This window comes from Electrona antarctica (genome assembly GCF_951216825.1).
Source record: "Electrona antarctica genome assembly, chromosome: 24".
NCBI lineage: Eukaryota > Metazoa > Chordata > Actinopteri > Myctophiformes > Myctophidae > Electrona > Electrona antarctica.
The window spans coordinates 15,106,951-15,125,967 of NC_136803.1; the positions used below are offsets into that span (position 1 = coordinate 15,106,951).

At 43.5% G+C, this 19,017-nt stretch overlaps 2 protein-coding genes across 2 annotated transcripts in view; one reads left to right on the top strand and one right to left on the bottom strand.

The window, feature by feature from the left end:
- The first annotated feature begins 1,082 nt into the window (after window positions 1-1,082).
- LOC306917338 (sodium/hydrogen exchanger 2-like) lies at window positions 1,083-17,960 on the top strand. The gene is made up of 13 exons (XM_079495516.1): window positions 1,083-1,610; window positions 2,735-3,060; window positions 3,951-4,088; window positions 8,285-8,535; window positions 9,132-9,349; window positions 11,243-11,442; window positions 11,994-12,083; window positions 12,601-12,671; window positions 13,611-13,778; window positions 14,211-14,316; window positions 14,752-14,877; window positions 16,399-16,489; window positions 17,525-17,960. Exons 1-13 carry the CDS (start codon window positions 1,307-1,309, stop codon window positions 17,932-17,934), a joined length of 2,499 nt encoding a protein of 832 aa, XP_079351642.1. The 5' UTR covers window positions 1,083-1,306; the 3' UTR covers window positions 17,935-17,960.
- dnajc27 (DnaJ (Hsp40) homolog, subfamily C, member 27) overlaps window positions 5,363-19,017 on the bottom strand; it is a 305,233-nt gene continuing 291,578 nt past the window's right edge. Inside the window, exon 9 of the mRNA XM_079495537.1 lies at window positions 5,363-5,396. The gene's annotated coding sequence lies outside the window, so the exon portion shown is untranslated. The remainder of the gene's footprint in view (window positions 5,397-19,017) is intronic.

Consider the following 19,017-nt stretch of genomic DNA (forward strand, 5'->3'; position numbering starts at 1 on the left):
TATTGACGTACACATCACTGACTGCCAATGAACCTAGCTGCTGACAGCTGTTAAATAGTGCTCTGATATGGACCATAAATACATAACACATATGTACATACCATAAATATACTATAAATAAAACACTTTTGAACACAATGAACCCAATTATGTAACAGCGAATGTCAGTGATGAATTGTGAGCTTGTACATCTATTTCTAATATGAAGTGGTTAGTGTATGCTTTACAATAATAATCAAAATCTATGTAATAGGCTATAGTAATTAACTAACTAAATGTAGTGGAGTAAAAGTACAATATTAAATTAGTAGTAGAAGTAAAAACATTAGAAATTGGAAATACTCCAGTAAAGTAAAAACACCTCAAAATGTTATATTAGCCTACTTAAGTACAGTATAGGCTACTTCAGACAGTTAGTTCCTTTCACCAATGATGCAGCAGTGACACGGTCGCATGCCCCATCACCCAGACCAAAGCCCCTTCAACCCACATGGTAGCACTGTTTCAATGTCACTTTGACAAGACAACCCCCAGCCAGCCACACAAACGTGTGAAGTGAGGGACGCTCTCCCTCATACATCATCATTCATCACATTCTGTGCTCAGCCAATAAAAACATCAAATTCCATGCCAAAAACACACAAAGCTGTGCATAAATAAATAAATAAATGAATGTAGTAACTCTGAGGACCCCACAGGGGTCCCAGGCGGCCCAGTGCTGAAGTGAAGACACCTGATATAGGGAAAATACAGCAGCAGTGTACTCTTGGCCTTGATGCCACACCCACAGCTGTCTGGACTCCTGACAATCAGGTTAGTCCACCACCACCACCTCCAGTCCACCACCACCACCAAAACTGTAACTAGTGTTACAGGTAATGGGAGTGCTATAAAGGACAATAGCTTCTTGTCATTTTAAATAGGGGTTTTCTTTTGGTTTGTTTTGTTTTCACATGTGGACTGTCTGTCTGGGACTGGAAGGACTTGACATGAAGGTAGTGCATGACCACACATTAGGTTTGAAGTAGAATAATATTATTTTAGCCTACTTCAAATATTATATACGAGGCATCATTAAAAGTATAATTAACTTATCTAGGTCTCTTGGAACTAGGAGAACATTGTTTCCACTGTTTGCAGCGATATAACGGGTTGAATTAGCCTATACAAGGGATTTACGGAGTGCCTTGGATGGATCTTTCTTAAATTCATCTGGATTCTCACTCTTGGATGTGAGCAGCGCCTGCCACAACATAAGGGAAGTACGCGCGGCGTTGATGTTTCTTTGGTTTCACACGCCTTGGACATGATGATGAAGAGGACGATCTCAAAGGGAAGGGGCAACAACAACAATGCAGCTTTTTGCGCGCTTGTCCTGCTGTGGTGCTGCTGCTGCGTCGGAGTTGCGAGATGCGAGGTGGGGAGCGTGACCCCCACGCCGGCCACGCACGTGCTGGTGTCGGTGAAGCCCGTCCAGGAGTCCGGCGGACCACAGGCCTTCCCCAACGAGGAGAAGGCCAACCTGCCGGTGTTCACCATGGACTACGCCCGCGTCCAGGTTCCCTTCGAGTTCACGCTGTGGATCCTGCTGGCATCCTTTGCTAAAATTGGTATGTAGGCCTATGTAGCCTAGCTGCCTAGGTGGAGTAGGAAGAACTATAGGTCCAGACTCCAGTGGTGGAAAAATTAGGCTACTCAATTGTTTTACTTAAATTAAAGTATCAATACTGCAATGTAGAACTATAGCCTACTCCGTTTAAGTGATTGATTGATTGATTGATTGATTTATTGATTGATTGATTGATTGAAAAAAAAGTATATAGAATGGGTAAATTTAGAAAGCATATAAGTAAAAGTCAAATCAAAATGTATCAAAAGTACAAAGATATTGGCATAAAAATGTAGCCTACTAAAAGTACCAAAGTACCGTTTCATATTTTATATAAAGCTTTATCTACGAGATATCTCGTAGTTGGTATAAATAATTAAGTAACTTGAAAAAATAACCATGAAAAACACATGAAAAAATATTGTGATAATAAAGATATCGTGTATATCGTGATACTGCTTGAAAGAATATTGTGATATATTATATTTTTCCATCATCACTCTCCTCATTTGTATTGACAAAACTCTGGGAAACAAGATGTAAAATATCACTAGGTCAAGTTCAAACAATCCCCAGTAATAGTTTTTTAACCAGATACTGACAAGTCTTAAAAGGGCTAGCACGCTGGATAAGGTTAGAACAGTGGTTCCCAAACCTTTTTGGACCCCCTGTTACCTCCCGACCTAGCTGACGCACCCCCCCACATGGAAATATAAATTGCATAAGCTACATAGAGACATTTATTTCCTTTGTATCCACATATATGCACAGCCACATATATGAACCTGAATATGGCATAATATATGCAGCATAGGCTATATATTCTGCATATACTTGCCATATTGGTAATGTTAATATATTTAAAATAAAACCATAGCACCACCATTAGCCTTTTCATGTCGTGCACCCCCTAGAAGGCACTCACGCACCACTGGGTTAGAAGAAAATAAACACCTTAGCATCTGCTAAATGTTTAGTATTTAGAGATTATTATTTTTTGAAAAGAGTTCTTATGATGTCTGCCTGTAAATATTTTGTAATTAACAAACATAAAAGATTATATATACCATCTCCTCAACCCTCCCCCTCCCTCCTCCTCCTCCTCCAAAAAATAAATAAATACAGGCTTCCACGTGTACAACAAGATCACCATCTGGATCCCGGAGCCGTGCCTGCTCATCTCCATCGGCCTGGTGGTGGGCGCCATCATGCACGCCGTCAAGGAGGAGCCTCCCGCCATGCTGGACTCCAACGTGTTCTTCCTGTACATGCTGCCGCTCATCGTGCTGGAGAACGGCTACTTCATGCCCACGCGCGCCTTCTTCGAGAACGTGGGCACCGTGGTGTGGTACGCCGTGGTGGGCACGCTGTGGAACAGCGTGGGCATCGGCCTGTCGCTCTTCGCCATCTGCCAGATCGAGGCGTTCGGCGTGCAGGATATCAATCTGCAGGTCAGTCGGCGTTTGATTTTGACATCTGCTATTTTTGGTGAACTAGAGCGGTGCCAGTTAGGCACTGGCCTACTTGAAACGATGCATGTTGGAAATGCATGCCACACCCAGATATTATGTCTGTGTCCCTTTTATGCCCAAATATGGAGTCTATGCAGACGTCAGAATGATGTCAGAACAGGACAGCTCCATATATGGACACTGGTCAGGGGCCCTGTCCAGAGCCCGGGCAGAGGCCTTTTGTGGCAGGTCCGACCGACTCGACACCGGGCACTGCACTCCTTTTGGGGAATTTGAAGTTCGTGGGGCAAACGGTTCTCGGGTTACATGGATTACAACAGTACACACAGACAGAGACTTGGTGCATTATAGTTAGATTTATAGTTCCCCCCCAGAATAGGGATTCTGCGGGGGTTCCAGTGGTTAAATGTCAAGTATGTATATTATTTTCTGTTATTATCTGTCGTAAATAATGGAAATTACTATTCAAGTTTTCCTTGTGACAGATACTGTATCTCAGGGGAAAATATTTACATATACATATGTTAGATATTATTGAGGGAAATTAAGATTCTCAGATAAAAAATAAATAAAGAAAAACGCTGCTTATCAACTAACTAACTAACTAATTGATCGATAAGGTTAGGGTATAGGGTTATATGTATTTCAATTAATGAATTCATCGATAATTTTCATCCGTCATGCTTTCTGTCTGTTGTTTTTTGGGGCTCCAGGAGAACTTGCTGTTTGTTTGTTCTTGTGCCTCAGCAAAGCAAAGCAAAGCTAAGTTCTTTGTTTACCCAGGGTGAATGGACTAAGCTCGAGGAGAACCTGCTGTTTGTTTGTTCCTGTGCCTCATGCTTTCTTTCCAATGTTTTTTGGGGCTCCAGGAGAACCTGCTGTTTGCGTCTATCATCGCCGCCGTGGATCCCGTGGCGGCGCTCAGCGTGTTCGAGGACGTGGGGGTCCACGAGCAGCTGTACATCGTCATATTCGGAGAGGGCCTTTTCAACGACGCCGTCACTGTGGTGAGTGAGCGCTAGAGAGGAGTGTGTGTGTGTGTGTGTGTGTGTGTGTGTGTGTGTGTGTGTGTGTGTGTGTGTGTGTGTGCATGTCGAAAATAGAGATTGAACCGGTTCCGTTATTTTTTCCCGCCAAATTTTGGAACAAAAAATACTTCTTCTTGCCCTGAAGTGGGAACCAAAGTTGGCGGGTCACTATTCCGGTTGGAAGATGCAGATATGATGTAAACCATCATAAAAATAAAGAACGGAATCAGGCACGGTACACAGTTAAAGATTTAATTTAATTTCAATGACCCCTTTCATGGACTCCCATAACTCTGAGAGTTTCCAAATTAGTTTCCATTTGTTCCTTCCCGGACTATCAATAATTTACCTGGGGACCCCGTGGACCCCACTTTGAGAACGGCTGCTGTACAGCACTGGTGCTAAACGTGGGTTTCCCGGCACAAGCCAGCCTGGCGATGACCCCTGATTCCCCACAGAATAGGAATGTTCAGGGGAACAGTCGGTAGTGCTGTCGCCTCACAGCTAGAAGGTCCTGGGTTCGATTCCCGCTGGGGTCTGGGGGTGTGTTCCCTCCTCTGCGTGCATCATCAGTGCCCATACCCGAGGCGGGGTTGGCGAAAGGGCCTTTCTGTGTGGAGTTTGCATGTTCTCCCTGTGTCCCCTAGGGTACATGCAGTGCAGTAATCCTGGTGTCTAAACTACCTCCCCCTGGCCAGCCCCCCAGGTTGGCCCCCCAGGTTGGCAGAGGCCTGATGGAGGGGAAAGGAACTGGTCGGAATAACGTGTTCCTTCCACGCGCTACGTCTGGCCGGGGAAACTCCCCCTGTCAGGTGAAAAGAAGCAGCTTGGACTCCTCATGCATAGAAGGAAGCATGAGGTATTGTCTGCTGCCCCCCCCAGGTTGGCAGAGGAAGTGTAGCGCCCAGGATTACATTAGATTATTTACACTGGGTGAAAAAATGGGTTGCAAAATCGTGGGATAAAAACATAAAAAAAAGGGATGTCGGGGTTCAAATGGTTGACACGTACAGGACGCACCTTTGTTTTTGTTTTAGTTTAACCACTTTAACCAATCAAGTGGTTAAAAAACCAAAAACAAAGGTGCGTCCTGTGTCAAAAAGTCTGCTATCGTTTGAAATGGTAAGCAGTAACACTGCGTAGGTCGTCCCTCACCCCGGTCGGTCCTGTTTCCCAGCAGGTACACCTGAAGGGTGTCCGCTCCAGGCGCGCGCGCACACACACACACACACACACACACACACACACACACACACACACACACACACACACAACACACACACACACCTAAAGCCTGTCTTTGTTGTGCCTGAGTTTCAGTCACATGAATGCCAGGTATGGTTTCACCTCAGGGGCCTTTGGCTTTCACTTGTTCTGAATGGTGATTTTACAGTATAGCCTACTTGGATGTGCGCCAGTTAGGGCATTCACTTCTAGTCATTTTTACTAGTTGACTAGTTGCCTAGTTTACTAGTCGACTAGTTGTTTAACTACCTATTATGTAAAAAATTAAATAAATTAAAAAAATAAACTTTTTTTTTTTTTAATACTATTTGTACATTGAAAAACTGTGTACATGGTGACTATAACTATAATCTACCTGATCTTGAGGCCTACAAAACCGGGAAAAAATAAAAAAAATAAACGTATTTTTCTTTTTTTCTTATCAACTAGTCAACTAGTACCAACAAGGTCGACTAGTGGATTTACTAGTCGACTAGTAAACTAGTCGACTAGTTGCTTAATGCCCTAGCGCCAGTGTCACACACCGAAGACAGCTTATCTTCAATCTCACGACGTGTCTAACTCCTACTGGAAACCAAATGAGTGGTTCCCAACCTTTGTTCCTTGGAATCTTGACCTGATGGTCACGATTCAATTTATCCCACCGAGCAATCAGGTCAGCTCTATTAGCTCAATGGTGTTTTTATTTTATTTTTTGTGTGGTGTCCCCGCAGCTCTGAGTTCAGGGTGAGAGGAGTTTCAACCATCGGGATGCTTCACATCGTTGCATTCTAGTCTAACCTGCTCTGTGATGAGGATGCCCAGCTGGTTTCTGAATATGTGAATTCCTGTGTCAAAGTCAAAGTGTGTGTGTGTGTGTGTGTGTGTGTGTGTGTGTGTGTGTGTGTGTGCGTGTGTGCGTGCGTGCGTGCGTGCGTGCGTGCGTGCGTGCGTGCGTGCGTGCGTGCGTGCGTGCGTGCGTGTGTGCGTTTGTGTGTGTGTGCTGTCTCTGCTATGATTCTCAGCCGCCATGCGGAGACACTGCGGATTGTATCACTCAGCCTATAGCTTCCTATTCTTCATTCACATCTCAGCTGATCATTACGTCACACATCCTTACTCCAAACATAGCGGACCCTTTAAATACGGCTTTGCATTCACTTTGATTGATTGATTGATTGAAGAATTTATTAACAGTTTGCAGAATTACAGTACATTTCAAGCACAAACTCAATACAAAGGCTGTTAACTGTGAGTGGACGACCCAATTAAGCATTACACTTGTTTCCAATAGGGTCCACCATGTTCAAATCATCAAAACATTTAGGGACGTACAAATAGACACTTCTATAGACAGAACAGGAATTCATCATAAAGGAGGTAAAAAGGGAAAAGAAACATATACAGTGAGGGAAAAAAAGGGGTGGGCGGTGGGGGGGATTCACGTTCAGCTCCGTTAATTTGTTTGTTTTCCTTGGAGGAGCTGCGTTGGGTCCCCAAGTCGGCTCCGTGGCCGTACCTTGAGTTGGCTGTGTGGCCGTGACCGTCTCTTGTGTTGTCCTTGTGTTGGGTCCCCAAGTCGGCTCCGTGGCCGTACCTTGAGTTGGCTGTGTGGCCGTGACCGTCTCTTGTGTTGTCCTTGCGTTGGGTCCCCAAGTCGGCTCAGTGGCCATACCTTGAGTTGGCTGTGTGGCCGCGACCGTCTCTTGTGTTGTCCTTGCGTTCGTGTTTGAGGGATTCCGATTTTACAGGGGCCAGTTTCGAATTGCAGCCGTCCGTAGGTGCCCTTTGAGAGCGGTTTTGAAGGAGTCAAGGGATTCGCATGTCTTAATGACAGTTGGTAGGGCGTTCCACATTTTGGTGGCATAGGAGCGAAAAGAATTTAGTCCCTTGTTTGTGCCGAATCTGGGTTGTACATGGTTCGTTGCACTCCCTCTGGTGTTGTGGGTGTGGACTTCGTTAACATTAAGGAAGTATCTAGACAGGTACATGGGTATCTTGGTGGTGTATCGAATCTTGTGGACCAGACCCAAAGCAAGATGCTGTACTCTGTCGTCGACCCTAAGCCATTCCAGCCTGTCGAAGTGGGCAGGGGTGAGGTGGGTTCGGGGGGCGAGGTCAAGTAGGAGCCTGACCAGTTTGCTTGGATGCTGCTTAGCTGCTCCACCCCAGCCTCCACCTTTTGATCAGAGTCTAGCATAGGCTAAAATTCTTATGATTCATGTCTGCTGATTCAAGCTAAATATCAATGTCAATGTATTGCTAACGTTCCCGGATTTTGCTTAGCATGCTGCTTCGACAAAATTCAGGGATCATCTCCCAAAGTGGAGCCTTTAACGCCAAGTTTAACTGTATTCCCTTTGTTGTTGTGTCTAAAACGCACTTACTTCCTCTCCAGGTACAACATGTTCATCTTCTCTGTTCTTCATGTTCTTCTTCATGTTCTCCTCTCCAGGTCCTCTACAACATGTTCATCTTCTCTGTTCTTCATGTTCTTCTTCATGTTCTCCTCTCCAGGTGCTCTACAACATGTTCATCTTCTCTGTTCTTCATGTTCTTCTTCATGTTCTCCTCTCCAGGTGCTCTACAACATGTTCATCTTCTCTGTTCTTCATGTTCTTCTTCATGTTCTCCTCTCCAGGTGCTCTACAACATGTTCATCTTCTCTGTTCTTCATGTTCTTCTTCATGTTCTCCTCTCCAGGTGCTCTACAACATGTTCATCTTCTCTGTTCTTCATGTTCTTCTTCATGTTCTCCTCTCCAGGTGCTCTACAACATGTTCATCTTCTCTGTTCTTCATGTTCTTCTTCATGTTCTCCTCTCCAGGTGCTCTACAACATGTTCATCTTCTCTGTTCTTCATGTTCTTCTTCATGTTCTCCTCTCCAGGTGCTCTACAACATGTTCATCTTCTCTCTTCTTCATGTTCTTCTTCATGTTCTCCTCTCCAGGTGCTCTACAACATGTTCATCTTCGTGGCCGACATGCCCGTGGTGGAGTCGCCCGACGTCTTCCTGGGCGTGGCGCGCTTCTTCGTGGTGGGCGTGGGCGGCGTGGCGTTCGGCTTCCTGTTCGGCTTCCTGGCCGCCTTCACCACGCGCTTCACCAACAACGTGCGGCAGATCGAGCCCCTTTTCGTCTTCCTCTACAGCTACCTGGCCTACCTGGTGGCCGAGCTGTTCGCCATCTCCAGCATCATGGCGTGAGTAGTGGAATGAAGTACTGGTGGTGGGAAAAGTACTCAAATGTTTTACTTGAGTAAAAGTATGACAATACTGCAATGTAGAAGTATCAAAATGTAAAAGTACTGATTATGCAGAATCTTCCATTTCACGTTTTTGAATGTATAAAAATCTTTTGAAAAAAAGATCGCATCACGAGCTTGTGGATCGGCTATTGTCAAATGTATAAAGGGCTGAAGTGCTTAACTCATTCGCCACCTAGATCGTCTTTTGACATCTTTTTGTCGGTTGGCCCTCGACGCTGATATTGTCTTTTGACGTCTTTATTATTTGTATTGATTATGTTACGCTGATCTCCACCCGTCTGTATCGCTCCGGTTGCTGTGCGACGGAAGTAAACAGGGAAGTGAAAAGTCAGTGCGCTTATGATGTCTATGTATGGGAACGAAGAATCCATTTATCTCAGATTACTTTCCCAGGCTGCGTTTTTGATCAAAACAAGCTGGATTTGCGGCTCATAACTAAAGCACTCACGTACAAAATGTATGTTTTGGTGAATTAAATACAATTTGCCTGTCCCTTGTCCACTGTCGTCCCCTGTCATCCTCTCCTGCAGCATCGTGGTGTGTGCCATCACCATGAAGTACTACGTGGAGGAGAACGTGGCGCAGCGCTCCTGCACCACCATCCGCCACGTGGTCAAGATGCTGGCGTCCATCTCCGAGACGCTGGTCTTCTTCTTCCTGGGCGTGGTCACCATCACCACGGAGCACGAGTGGAACTGGGCCTACATCCTGTTCACGCTGCTGTTCGCCTTCGTCTGGAGGTTCCTGGGTGAGTGAGGACCCCGCGCCGCGCGGTGGGGAATTTGTCGACTAAAGCCATGGCGGAAAATGTTTGTCGACTGCCTTTTTTCACAGACAAAAACGAAATATGAACTAAGCTAAGATTAAACGAATATATTGACAATTTTGTCAACAAATAAAAACTACACTAAAATGTTAAAAGATCCAGTGGAACAAAAAACAAGAAATTACATATATATATATGAAATATATACAAGCTTGTATCAGAAACTCAGTGAAAAATAAATGACCTTACGGACACAGGACGTTAGACATTTCCAAACACTACAGTTATCATCCTATAAATGCGCTACGTCTCTGTGTGTGTGTGTGTGTGTGTGTGTGTGTGTGTGTGTGTGTGTGTGTGTGTGTGTGTGTGTGTGTGTGTGTGTGTGTGTGTGTGTGTGTGTGTGTGTGTGTGTGTACGGTTGTAATGCACGTAACTCAAGAACCGTTTGCCCCACCAACTTCATATTCGACACACGCGTTCCACACCACTGCAGGGAGTGCAGTGCCCGGACTCGGTCGGACCCACGGTTCTCCAGAACCACCACAAATTTCCAGCCTCTGCCTCACCCAATTGATTGCCATGGCAACCCCACACCTGACAATTGATTAGCCTACTTAACCAGTCCACTTTTCACAGTCAGTCAGTTTGCCCTCTTCACACACAGGCAGATACAGAGATCTCCATGTGGGACACAGACAGACAGTTAAAACGGGTCTCTAGTCTGAATCAATATGTGAGCTTTACTTCTAACAAAAATTTCATGGTGTGATGATAACTGAGGCAATTATATGATATGAACGGATTTGGTGACGCATGACAATGTACTCTTCATCAGCAGCAGCAGCAGCATTTTTATAATAATAATAATAATAATAAAAGGTTAGAATGCCCAACTGCAACAGATAGACACACAGTAAACAGTACCTGTACCGTGTTGTGTACTATATTGTATTACTTCCTCGTGTGAAATTTACATTACAGGCTTTTCCTTACTGTATGCAAACGATGTGGATACGTTTCCTTGCACACATTAAAACTGAACACGTTTTGAACCTCAAGGCTAATATTCTAACAATCAATGTACAGAGACTGTGAGTGCAGTTGTGGAAAAAGTTCTCACATTACTTAAGTAAAAGTAGCAATACTACAATATAGAAATATACTAGCTGTTACAAGTAAAAGTCCAGAATTCAATATTTACTTGAGTAAAAGTACAAAAGTATTGGTATCAAAATGTACTTAAGTACCAAAAGTTAAAAGTACTCATTATGCAGAATATTATCCCATTAAAGGTTTTCAAGTTAGTAATAGGGTTAGTAGTCGGACAGCGCAGCGTTATTATACGTTCAGCCAGACCTGTGCCTCCCATTCCACAGGGACACTCGTGTCCCGTATAGCTCTTTGTTGTCTTGACTTTCACATGAGGGGGTGAATGAAGTGTGATATAATCACTGTACACGTATTGTAACTATCATTTATTTATTTCTATTCTTTGCTAAATGAGCCAGGGGTAGGGCTCGATAAGCATTAAGCTTCTCCCTTTCCCCTTTTCCAGCATCTTGGACCCTTCATAATGTCAAATAGACTTGACAACTTGTGCCTTGGACTTGGGATTGTGATTATGTCTTGCCCAAATTGCACTAATGCACAATACCTTTTTTGTTGTTCAAAAGAGCTGGAAATAAACTGAACTGAACTGAACGTCGGACAACAACACCGTCAATATGTAGGAAATGTCCATACTGTCTCCATTGCATGGTCTTGATAAGGGCTGATATAAATTGTCTGATAACATCCAAAACCGCTAACCTGTGATGTGACGATAAGTGTTGTAGATTGACATTCTTCTGAATACACTCTCCACTCCTCCAGGGGTTCTGGTGCTGACCCAGATCGTCAACCCCTTCAAGACCATCTCCTTCTCCTACAAGGACCAGTTCGGCCTGGCCTACGGCGGCCTGCGAGGGGCCATCTGCTTCGCCCTGGCCTTCACCCTGCCCGGCAACATCAACCGTAGGGAGCTGTTTGTCACCGCCTCCATCGCCGTCATCATCTTCACCGTCTTCATACAGGTACGGTACCGCCAGGACGGGTTTCATATCAAGGACCCCCCAAATTGATATGTGTGTGTTCACCGCCGCATTCGGATGCTGTCAACGCACTGCATGGGACATTATCACCAGTACGTGGTGGAAAAAGCGCTCACATGTTTTACGTTTAAAGGGGCATTCCACTCATTTTCCACTCACACACAGAATGGGGGGACTTTTTTATTATTTCCACACAGCAGCTCTAAGGTATATTAATGACATAGTAAAATGTTGAAAATGAGTGGAATGCCCCTTTAAGTAAAAAGTATCAATTATGCAATGTATAACTACTCCTTTACAAGTAAAAGTCCGGAATTCTAAACTTAACCCATTTTGGGCGGGAACACCTTTTGGTGTTTTAACTAAGCATTATGTTATAATTTAGCTATTGAAAAATAGCAGATCTACAAGCTCATAGCGCGCCACCGAGTGGCGCGCTATGAGCTTGTAGATCTGCTATTTTTGAAAAAAATACATTTTTAGAATCTGATCTCAGGTCAGAATGGGTTAAACACTGATGTGTAATGTTCCAGGGCATCAGTCTTCGTCCGATCATCGAGTACATGAACCTCCGAACGACCAACAAGGAGGAGATGAGCATCAACATGGAAATTCACAACAGGGTACATAATATACAGTTCACACGTCGTTTTCTGCTTCTCATTCATTCTCATCTATATCCGTCATGTAGTTGTCCTGTCATACAGTATCATATTATCAGCGTCTTGTTGATAATATGAACCCTGTTCATATCAAGGCCTATTATTTTTTTTAAACTAAAGAATATTTTGTTGTCGTTGGTCAAAATAACAATACTTCTACATTCTCTGTGTAGACTTCTTGTGAATGAACTAATGCAGATGTTTAACAATAATTTAACTCTCAAGAGTTAAAGATCTGCAAGGGTTCATTTGGTTACCAACTCTCCATCATTTAGTTGGGGACCACTGGTGGTCCCCAGACCAGTGGTTGAAAACCACTGTTTTAACGGATGCTATTATACAGCTTGGGTTACAAATGTAAAATGCTTGTGTTCATATTCGTGTGTGTGTGTGTGTGTGTGTGTGTGTGTGTGTGTGTGTGTGTGTGTGTGTGTGTGTGTGTGTGTGTGTGTGTGTGTGTGTGTGTGTGTGTGTGTAGATGATAGAACACACCATCTCTGGCATCGAGGACCTGTGTGGACAGTGGAGTCATTACTACTGGAAAGACAAGTAAAGAACTTTACACTGTTATTGAATGAAAAACACGCAAGCACTTTTACCAGTGGTAGAAAAAGTAAAAAAGGTTTTACTTGAGCAAAAGTATCAATATTGCAATATAGAAATAATCTGTTACAAATCAAAGTCTGGAATTGAAAATGTACAAAAGTACAAAAGTTTCAGCATCAAAATGTACTTAAAGTAAAAGTAAAGTAAAACTCATTATGCAGAATGTCTCATTTCCAAATTTCAAATGTATAAAAATCTTTTGAAAGATTGTAGATCAGCTATTTTCAAAATGTATAGGGCTGAAGTGGTTACTGTATTTTCTTTTTGTAATACTAATCTAAATCTACAAAGTAACCAGTAACTAAAGTTTTCACATAAATGTAGTTGTGTAAAAAAAATCTAAAAATACAACATTTGGATCCGAGATGTAGTGGAGTATTGGAAATTGGAAATACTCAAGTTAAGTACAAATACCTCAAAGTTGTACTTAAGTACAGTACTTAAATGTGCAGTACGTAAATGTATTTAGATGCTTTCCACCACTGTTTTTAACCTAACCCACAAAAGAATAGAAGATCTGTGTTTAAAAAAAAAACCACACAAAACTAAAAATAAGTAAGCTCTTGTCGATCTGCTAAATTGTAAAATGACACAGATGCTTTCCCGGTTTCACCATAATAATGTGTAAAGAACTAAAGTGATTAGAAAATGAACAGAGGCATAACGGTTGTTTTATTTAGCTACCTGTATATACACGCACGCATGGACAAACTCACACATTCTCTTACGTTCTCGTTCTCTGTCTGTCCGCATGTCTGTCCGCCTGTCCGTCCGTCCGCCTGTCCGTACGTCTCTCTGTGTCTGTGTCTGTCTGTCCGTCCGCCTGTCCGTCTGTCCATCCGTCTGTCCGTACGTCTCTCTGTGTCTGTCTCTCCCTCTCAGGTTTAAGACGTTCAACGACAACGTGCTGAGGTTCATCCTCCTGCGGGACAGGAAGTCTGAGTCGAGCATCGTGGCGCTGTACAAGAAGCTGGAGCTGCAGAGTGCCATAGAGCTGCTGGACACCACGGTGGGAGACATCAGCGCGGCGCCCTCTCTCGTCAACCTGCGGTAAGTGCAACTGGCTGCGCGGAAATTGTGGTGCCAGCACGTACCTCTGGAACAGTTTACGATATTGTCGCTGTTGTCGTCGGGCGGAAAACTCTTATCTCTCCATAATGTTCGACTTGTTTTGTTGTTTTCGTAAATTAACGCCCGACTTTGATCACACACACACTACAGCGTCACACAAAGCTATCAAGTATCATTGAGCTTGTAGATCTGGTTTTTTTATACTTGAATCCTGAAAAGTAAGTTTTGGACATATGAGGTTTTTATGAGACGATTATGTTAGTGCTCCCCCAATGACCTTAGAATAATCAAACGGGGAACTTCTCAGTGAGTGAGTGCCTTGCTCAAAGGGAGGGACACTGTCTTTGAACAGGCTACTGAACTGCATGGCTGTTACTCTAATTCCTATCTCTATCTCTCTCTCCTTGCCAGCGATGAGAAAAAGGACAAGGCCAGATCCAAGAAGACATTCATGGCGGCAGACATAAAGAAGATGCACCACATCCTGGCCAACAACATGTACAACATCCGCCAGAAGGTGAGGAGTATTGTTGCGTTCACAAGCGGCAAGTGCAAAGATACAATACTGCAATGTAGAAATACTCTGTTGCGAGTAGAAGTCCTGTATTTAAAATATACTTGAGTAAAATTACTCTGAGGACCCCCTAGGGGTCCCAGACCAGATCCCCCTGTTGAAGACCCCTGCCCTAGGATCAAATCAATATGGTTAATACTAGTTAGTGTATTAGTACTAGTGTGAAGTATTACAAGAACGTCACTGCCTACAAATGTTCCTACCGGCTGTATATAGTGCGTGCATGCGACAATACACACCTTGTGCCTTCATTATGTTGAAGTAAATGTTTACATTAAAGTTTTTATATATATAAATATAGTTTCTTTCTATATTTCTCTCCTGAATCAGTCTGACTGACCGTGTTTATGTTGTCCATGTTATTCCAAACATCCCCAGACGATTGCGTACAGCACCAGACACAACCTGCCCGACAACAGTAAAGCCAGGGAGATCCTGATTCGCCGACACGCCAGTGTCAGGAGAAGCCTCCGCTCTGGAACTTCCGGAAGTGTCCGGGACTCTGTAAGTGACTGTGAACGGAGAGGGACATTGGTTTGGAGCATAAGACATTAAGAGCCTTACATAAGATATTAAGACATAATAAAGTCATGAATGCATAAGACATTAAGACCTGAGGGTGATTCTAAAATTTAAAAAAAAACATTTTGTTTGAACCAAAACCCTACCTTTAATAATACCAGATGCATTCAATGTACTACCTGATGGAAGAGAAATCTATTCCTTTCGAAAAATAAAGTAAAGTTGACAGTGGCACACTTTTCCCACTAGATGGTGCTAGTGACACATGCCTCTGTGATGTAAGTCAGTGGTTTTCAACCAGTAGTCTGGGGACCACCAGTGGTCCTCGAGGGGGTTCCAGTTGGTCCCCAGCTAAATGACGGAGAGTTGATGACCAAATGGACCTTTATAGATCTTTAACTCTTGAGAGCGTATATTATTGTTAAACATCTGCATTACTTAATTTACAAGAAGTAACGTTTGCCTGTTATCTCTCGTAATGGCACCAACATCAATACAGCGTGGAACTATGGACAAAATCTTATCCAACGATCAACAAAACAGTCTACATTTTGGGTCTGAGAGACTAAATGTCATCAAATGGTGGTCCGTGGCTCAAGTGCTGAATAAAGAATAGGCCTTGAAATGAAAATGGTTGAAAACCACTGATGTAAATAAATTCGGATCAGTGGTTGATCTGATGGCTCCCATTCGGCCAATTCCTTTGCTCCTGCTCTGCCTTCTGGGAATACTCATAGCAAATGGATGGATTTAAAAATAAAAAAGTGCCATATATTCGACTTCGCTAAAGCTGGTCTCAGACTGGAGCAGTTTTAAAATCTTAAATGACTTGGACATCTGGTTGCATCTCAGACTACATGAAAATCTTATACGATTCTCTTGTAAGATTCTCTCGAACACTAGCACTAGCTCACAACGTGCAACGTGCAACGTTGTGAGCTTGTAGATTGGCTATTTTCACTACTTAAAATATTTGTTTGCTAATTTATGGTATTTCTTCTATTTTTCTTTTACCGGTATTTATTCAACAAATTACTTAGAAAAATAATTTAATTTGCTTATTAATTCATGAAAACTGTAGCTTGTTTGAAAATGTTTTGAAAATTATAATAATTAAAAACAAAATGTAGGAAAGCAAAAAATTCACAAAACACAAATGGTTCCCTGGGAGATGAAAAGGGTAATGGTGGGTTTATGGTGTTATTTAACACAAACGCAAAATCCAGTAAAACACTGTTGTTGTAAGGAGATACATGTCTCTCAGTGCAGTGACATTCTGTGATTATTTGCCATAATCATATTTAAAAAATGTATAATTTTTGGCCAAATGCACGGCCCAAAAGGTTTTGGGGCCGCTCATCTACACAGTCTTTTGTTGTAATTTGGTTGAAGTGAAAACCTGCGCTTGCTGCACACGCCATGCTCTTGGTGGCACGACAGGGAGGGACATTTCTGAATATTGAAATTTGACTGGAACGATGTTTGACCCTTTCTGACCACCAGAGGGCGCCCAGCAGATCTCAGAAGTACTACTCTCTTCAGCCAGGGGGCGATCTGGAGTCAGCCTTCCCTCTCAGAAGACTATCCTCTAATGGTGAGTTTGTTCTCTTACATCAGTGGTTCTCAACCAGTGGTCCAGGTGGTCCCCAACTAAATGATGGAGAGTTGGTAAGAGTTAAATTATTGTTAAGCATCTTCATTCACTTCTTAATTTACAAGAAGTCTACACAATTAGAGAACGTAGAAGAATTGTGATTTTGATCAATGTTTGCCTTTATCTCTCCTATGGTACCACATTAATACAGTATGGAACTGTGTGGACACCATATTATCCAACGGTAACAACGTTTTGGGTCCGAATCTAGGAATCTAGGTCTGAATCTAGGCTAAATCTCATCAAATGGTGGTCACTTTTGACCACAACAAACAGCATAAAAGCGATATTCTTATTGCGCTCTGCTGGGGAAACTGGATGACAGGGGCAATTCTGCCAACATAGACCAGGCCCATGGCAAGTCATTTGGGATCAATATAAGAAGGAAAATTAGCCTGCATGTTATTTAGTCTGGAGTTGTCCTTTAAAGATGTAGTGAAATGAATGAATTTTTGACACTTTTAGATTCAATTCAATTTGTGTGTATTTGAACGAAAATGTGCTGCATGATGACGTGCTACATGAATAAAAATGAATCAATCTTGATGTCATTCACCTGTTTGATTCCCATAGCTGCACGTTCCTCCACATTTTGATCACAGAACTACTTTTTAATCTCATTCAAGATGACATCCAGACAGTGTATTACTCATTTTAAACGTAATCATCTGAAAACACAATAGGTTAGAAATAAGCCACGTAGTAGCACACATGCTGAGCTGGTTGTCTGTGTCTCACTTGTAAACAAACAAAGTCCACACGTCGCGCATGTAGCAGAGCTACGTCCCATAGCCTGAAGGCAAGAGACGCTCTGATTGGTTCAGAAACACACATGCTTCCGTTTCAGACTGAAACGTCAAAATAAAATGACCGAAAATGCCATTGCACCACGACTTTAAGTAAGGGGAGTCCTTGAAATGTACAAGGTTGGGAACCGCTAGCTGCTCCAACTCGTCCACTCTCATCCTCACACAGGCCAAGACGCTGACCAAGTGGACCGCCGTTCGGAGCGCCTCCGGCCCGGTCCCAGTGCCTCCGCCTACTCCTCCTCGCGCTCCCTGGCCGCCCCGAGGCGGCTGGACACCCTCAGGGAGGGCGTGCCCGACCCGGGGGGAGCGGAAGGGAAGGGGGGCAGGAAGGGGCCAGTGCCCGCTCCCAGGCGACGGCTCTCGGACCGGTCAGTGGGAGGCGGCAGAGGCCCGGGGGACGAGACGGGAGGAGGAGACGACGCGGTCAGACCTCCCCCTCTGCCGCCACCCATCTCCTCTGGGAGGGTGCAGGCGGACCACCGGGAGCCCATGGACAACGGGGCGGGAGACCCCTTACTTAGACACCCCTCATCATCATCACAGGGGTCTCGCCGTTCACATCATCATAGGCCCTGATGACGAAAGACTGTGTGTGTGTGTGTGTGTGTGTGTGTGTGTGTGTGTGTGTGTGTGTGTGTGTGTGTGTGTGTGTGTGTGTGTTGCACACAGTGACTGTCATGCGCTGCTGCATCGTCTTTTTTTATCGATGGCCATGCAAGTGGTGTGAATGCACACGCACATACTACAGTATGTGGACGTGTGGCGAGGTGTGTGCGTGCGTGTGCGTGCGTGCACGTCTTTTTATTTTACGGTATGGCACTGCAGGGGCCGAGTTGCCTAGAAGAGGGTCTGTCTGTCACTGTGTGTGCGTGTGTGTGTTTGTGTGTGTGTGTGTGTGTGTGTGTGTGTGTGTGTGTGTGTGTGTGTGTGTGTTCTTCTAGCACGCTGCCAGTAGACAATCGAATGTACTTTTAGTTTTTTCACTTTTTATACTTTTTGAAATATTTTACTTAAAAAAACAAAACAAATATTTGGGCAAAAAAACTTTGCCCAAATATGGAGATGACTGATGACGTCATAGTAGTGATGTCATAGATGACTGAGTGACATCATATACTGACCACGTGGAAGCCGCGTTATTGTCTGCCTGCTCGTCTGGTTGTATTGCGCTCTATTCAACATATTAAGAATTGAGCTCCTTTGTATTCTTGTAGATGCATATATATTATATACACATGCATATAATCTCGTTGCTGTCTGGCAGAAAGCTTATCTCGGTTTATTGTGTTGATTAATTAAAAACACCCTATTTGATCATTATTATAGCGTCACATCCAAAATAGCAGATCCACAAGCTCGGAACATGTCGCTTCACGCCATGTTTCGAGCTTGTAGATCTGCTACTTTTGATGTTTTTGAATTTGAATCCTGAAAAGTATAGCAGTTTTGGACATATGAGGTTTCCACCCGACAGAGATGATATAATATACTATGTTTAACCAATGAAAAGATTTGCTTGTTTCTAACCGTGCAAATGTGAACCAGGGTGTAAAGAAGAATGGATTTCTTCATAATAAATACAAGCTTAAACCTCGAATTTGGACACATACTTGATGTTGCAAGTTTAAAATAATGTACAGTTTATGACACAGCGCTTTG

What these genes read in the sequence shown, in the direction of transcription:
- LOC306917338 (XM_079495516.1), top strand. Translation starts at nt 1,307, where the DNA reads ATGATGATGAAGAGGACGATCTCAAAGGGAAGGGGCAACAACAACAAT. An exon ending in TGCAGGATATCAATCTGCAG is followed by an intron (nt 3,061 to 3,950) that starts GTCAGTCGGCGT and finishes TTGGGGCTCCAG; the next exon opens with GAGAACCTGCTGTTTGCGTC. An exon ending in TCTTCACCGTCTTCATACAG is followed by an intron (nt 11,443 to 11,993) that starts GTACGGTACCGC and finishes GTAATGTTCCAG; the next exon opens with GGCATCAGTCTTCGTCCGAT.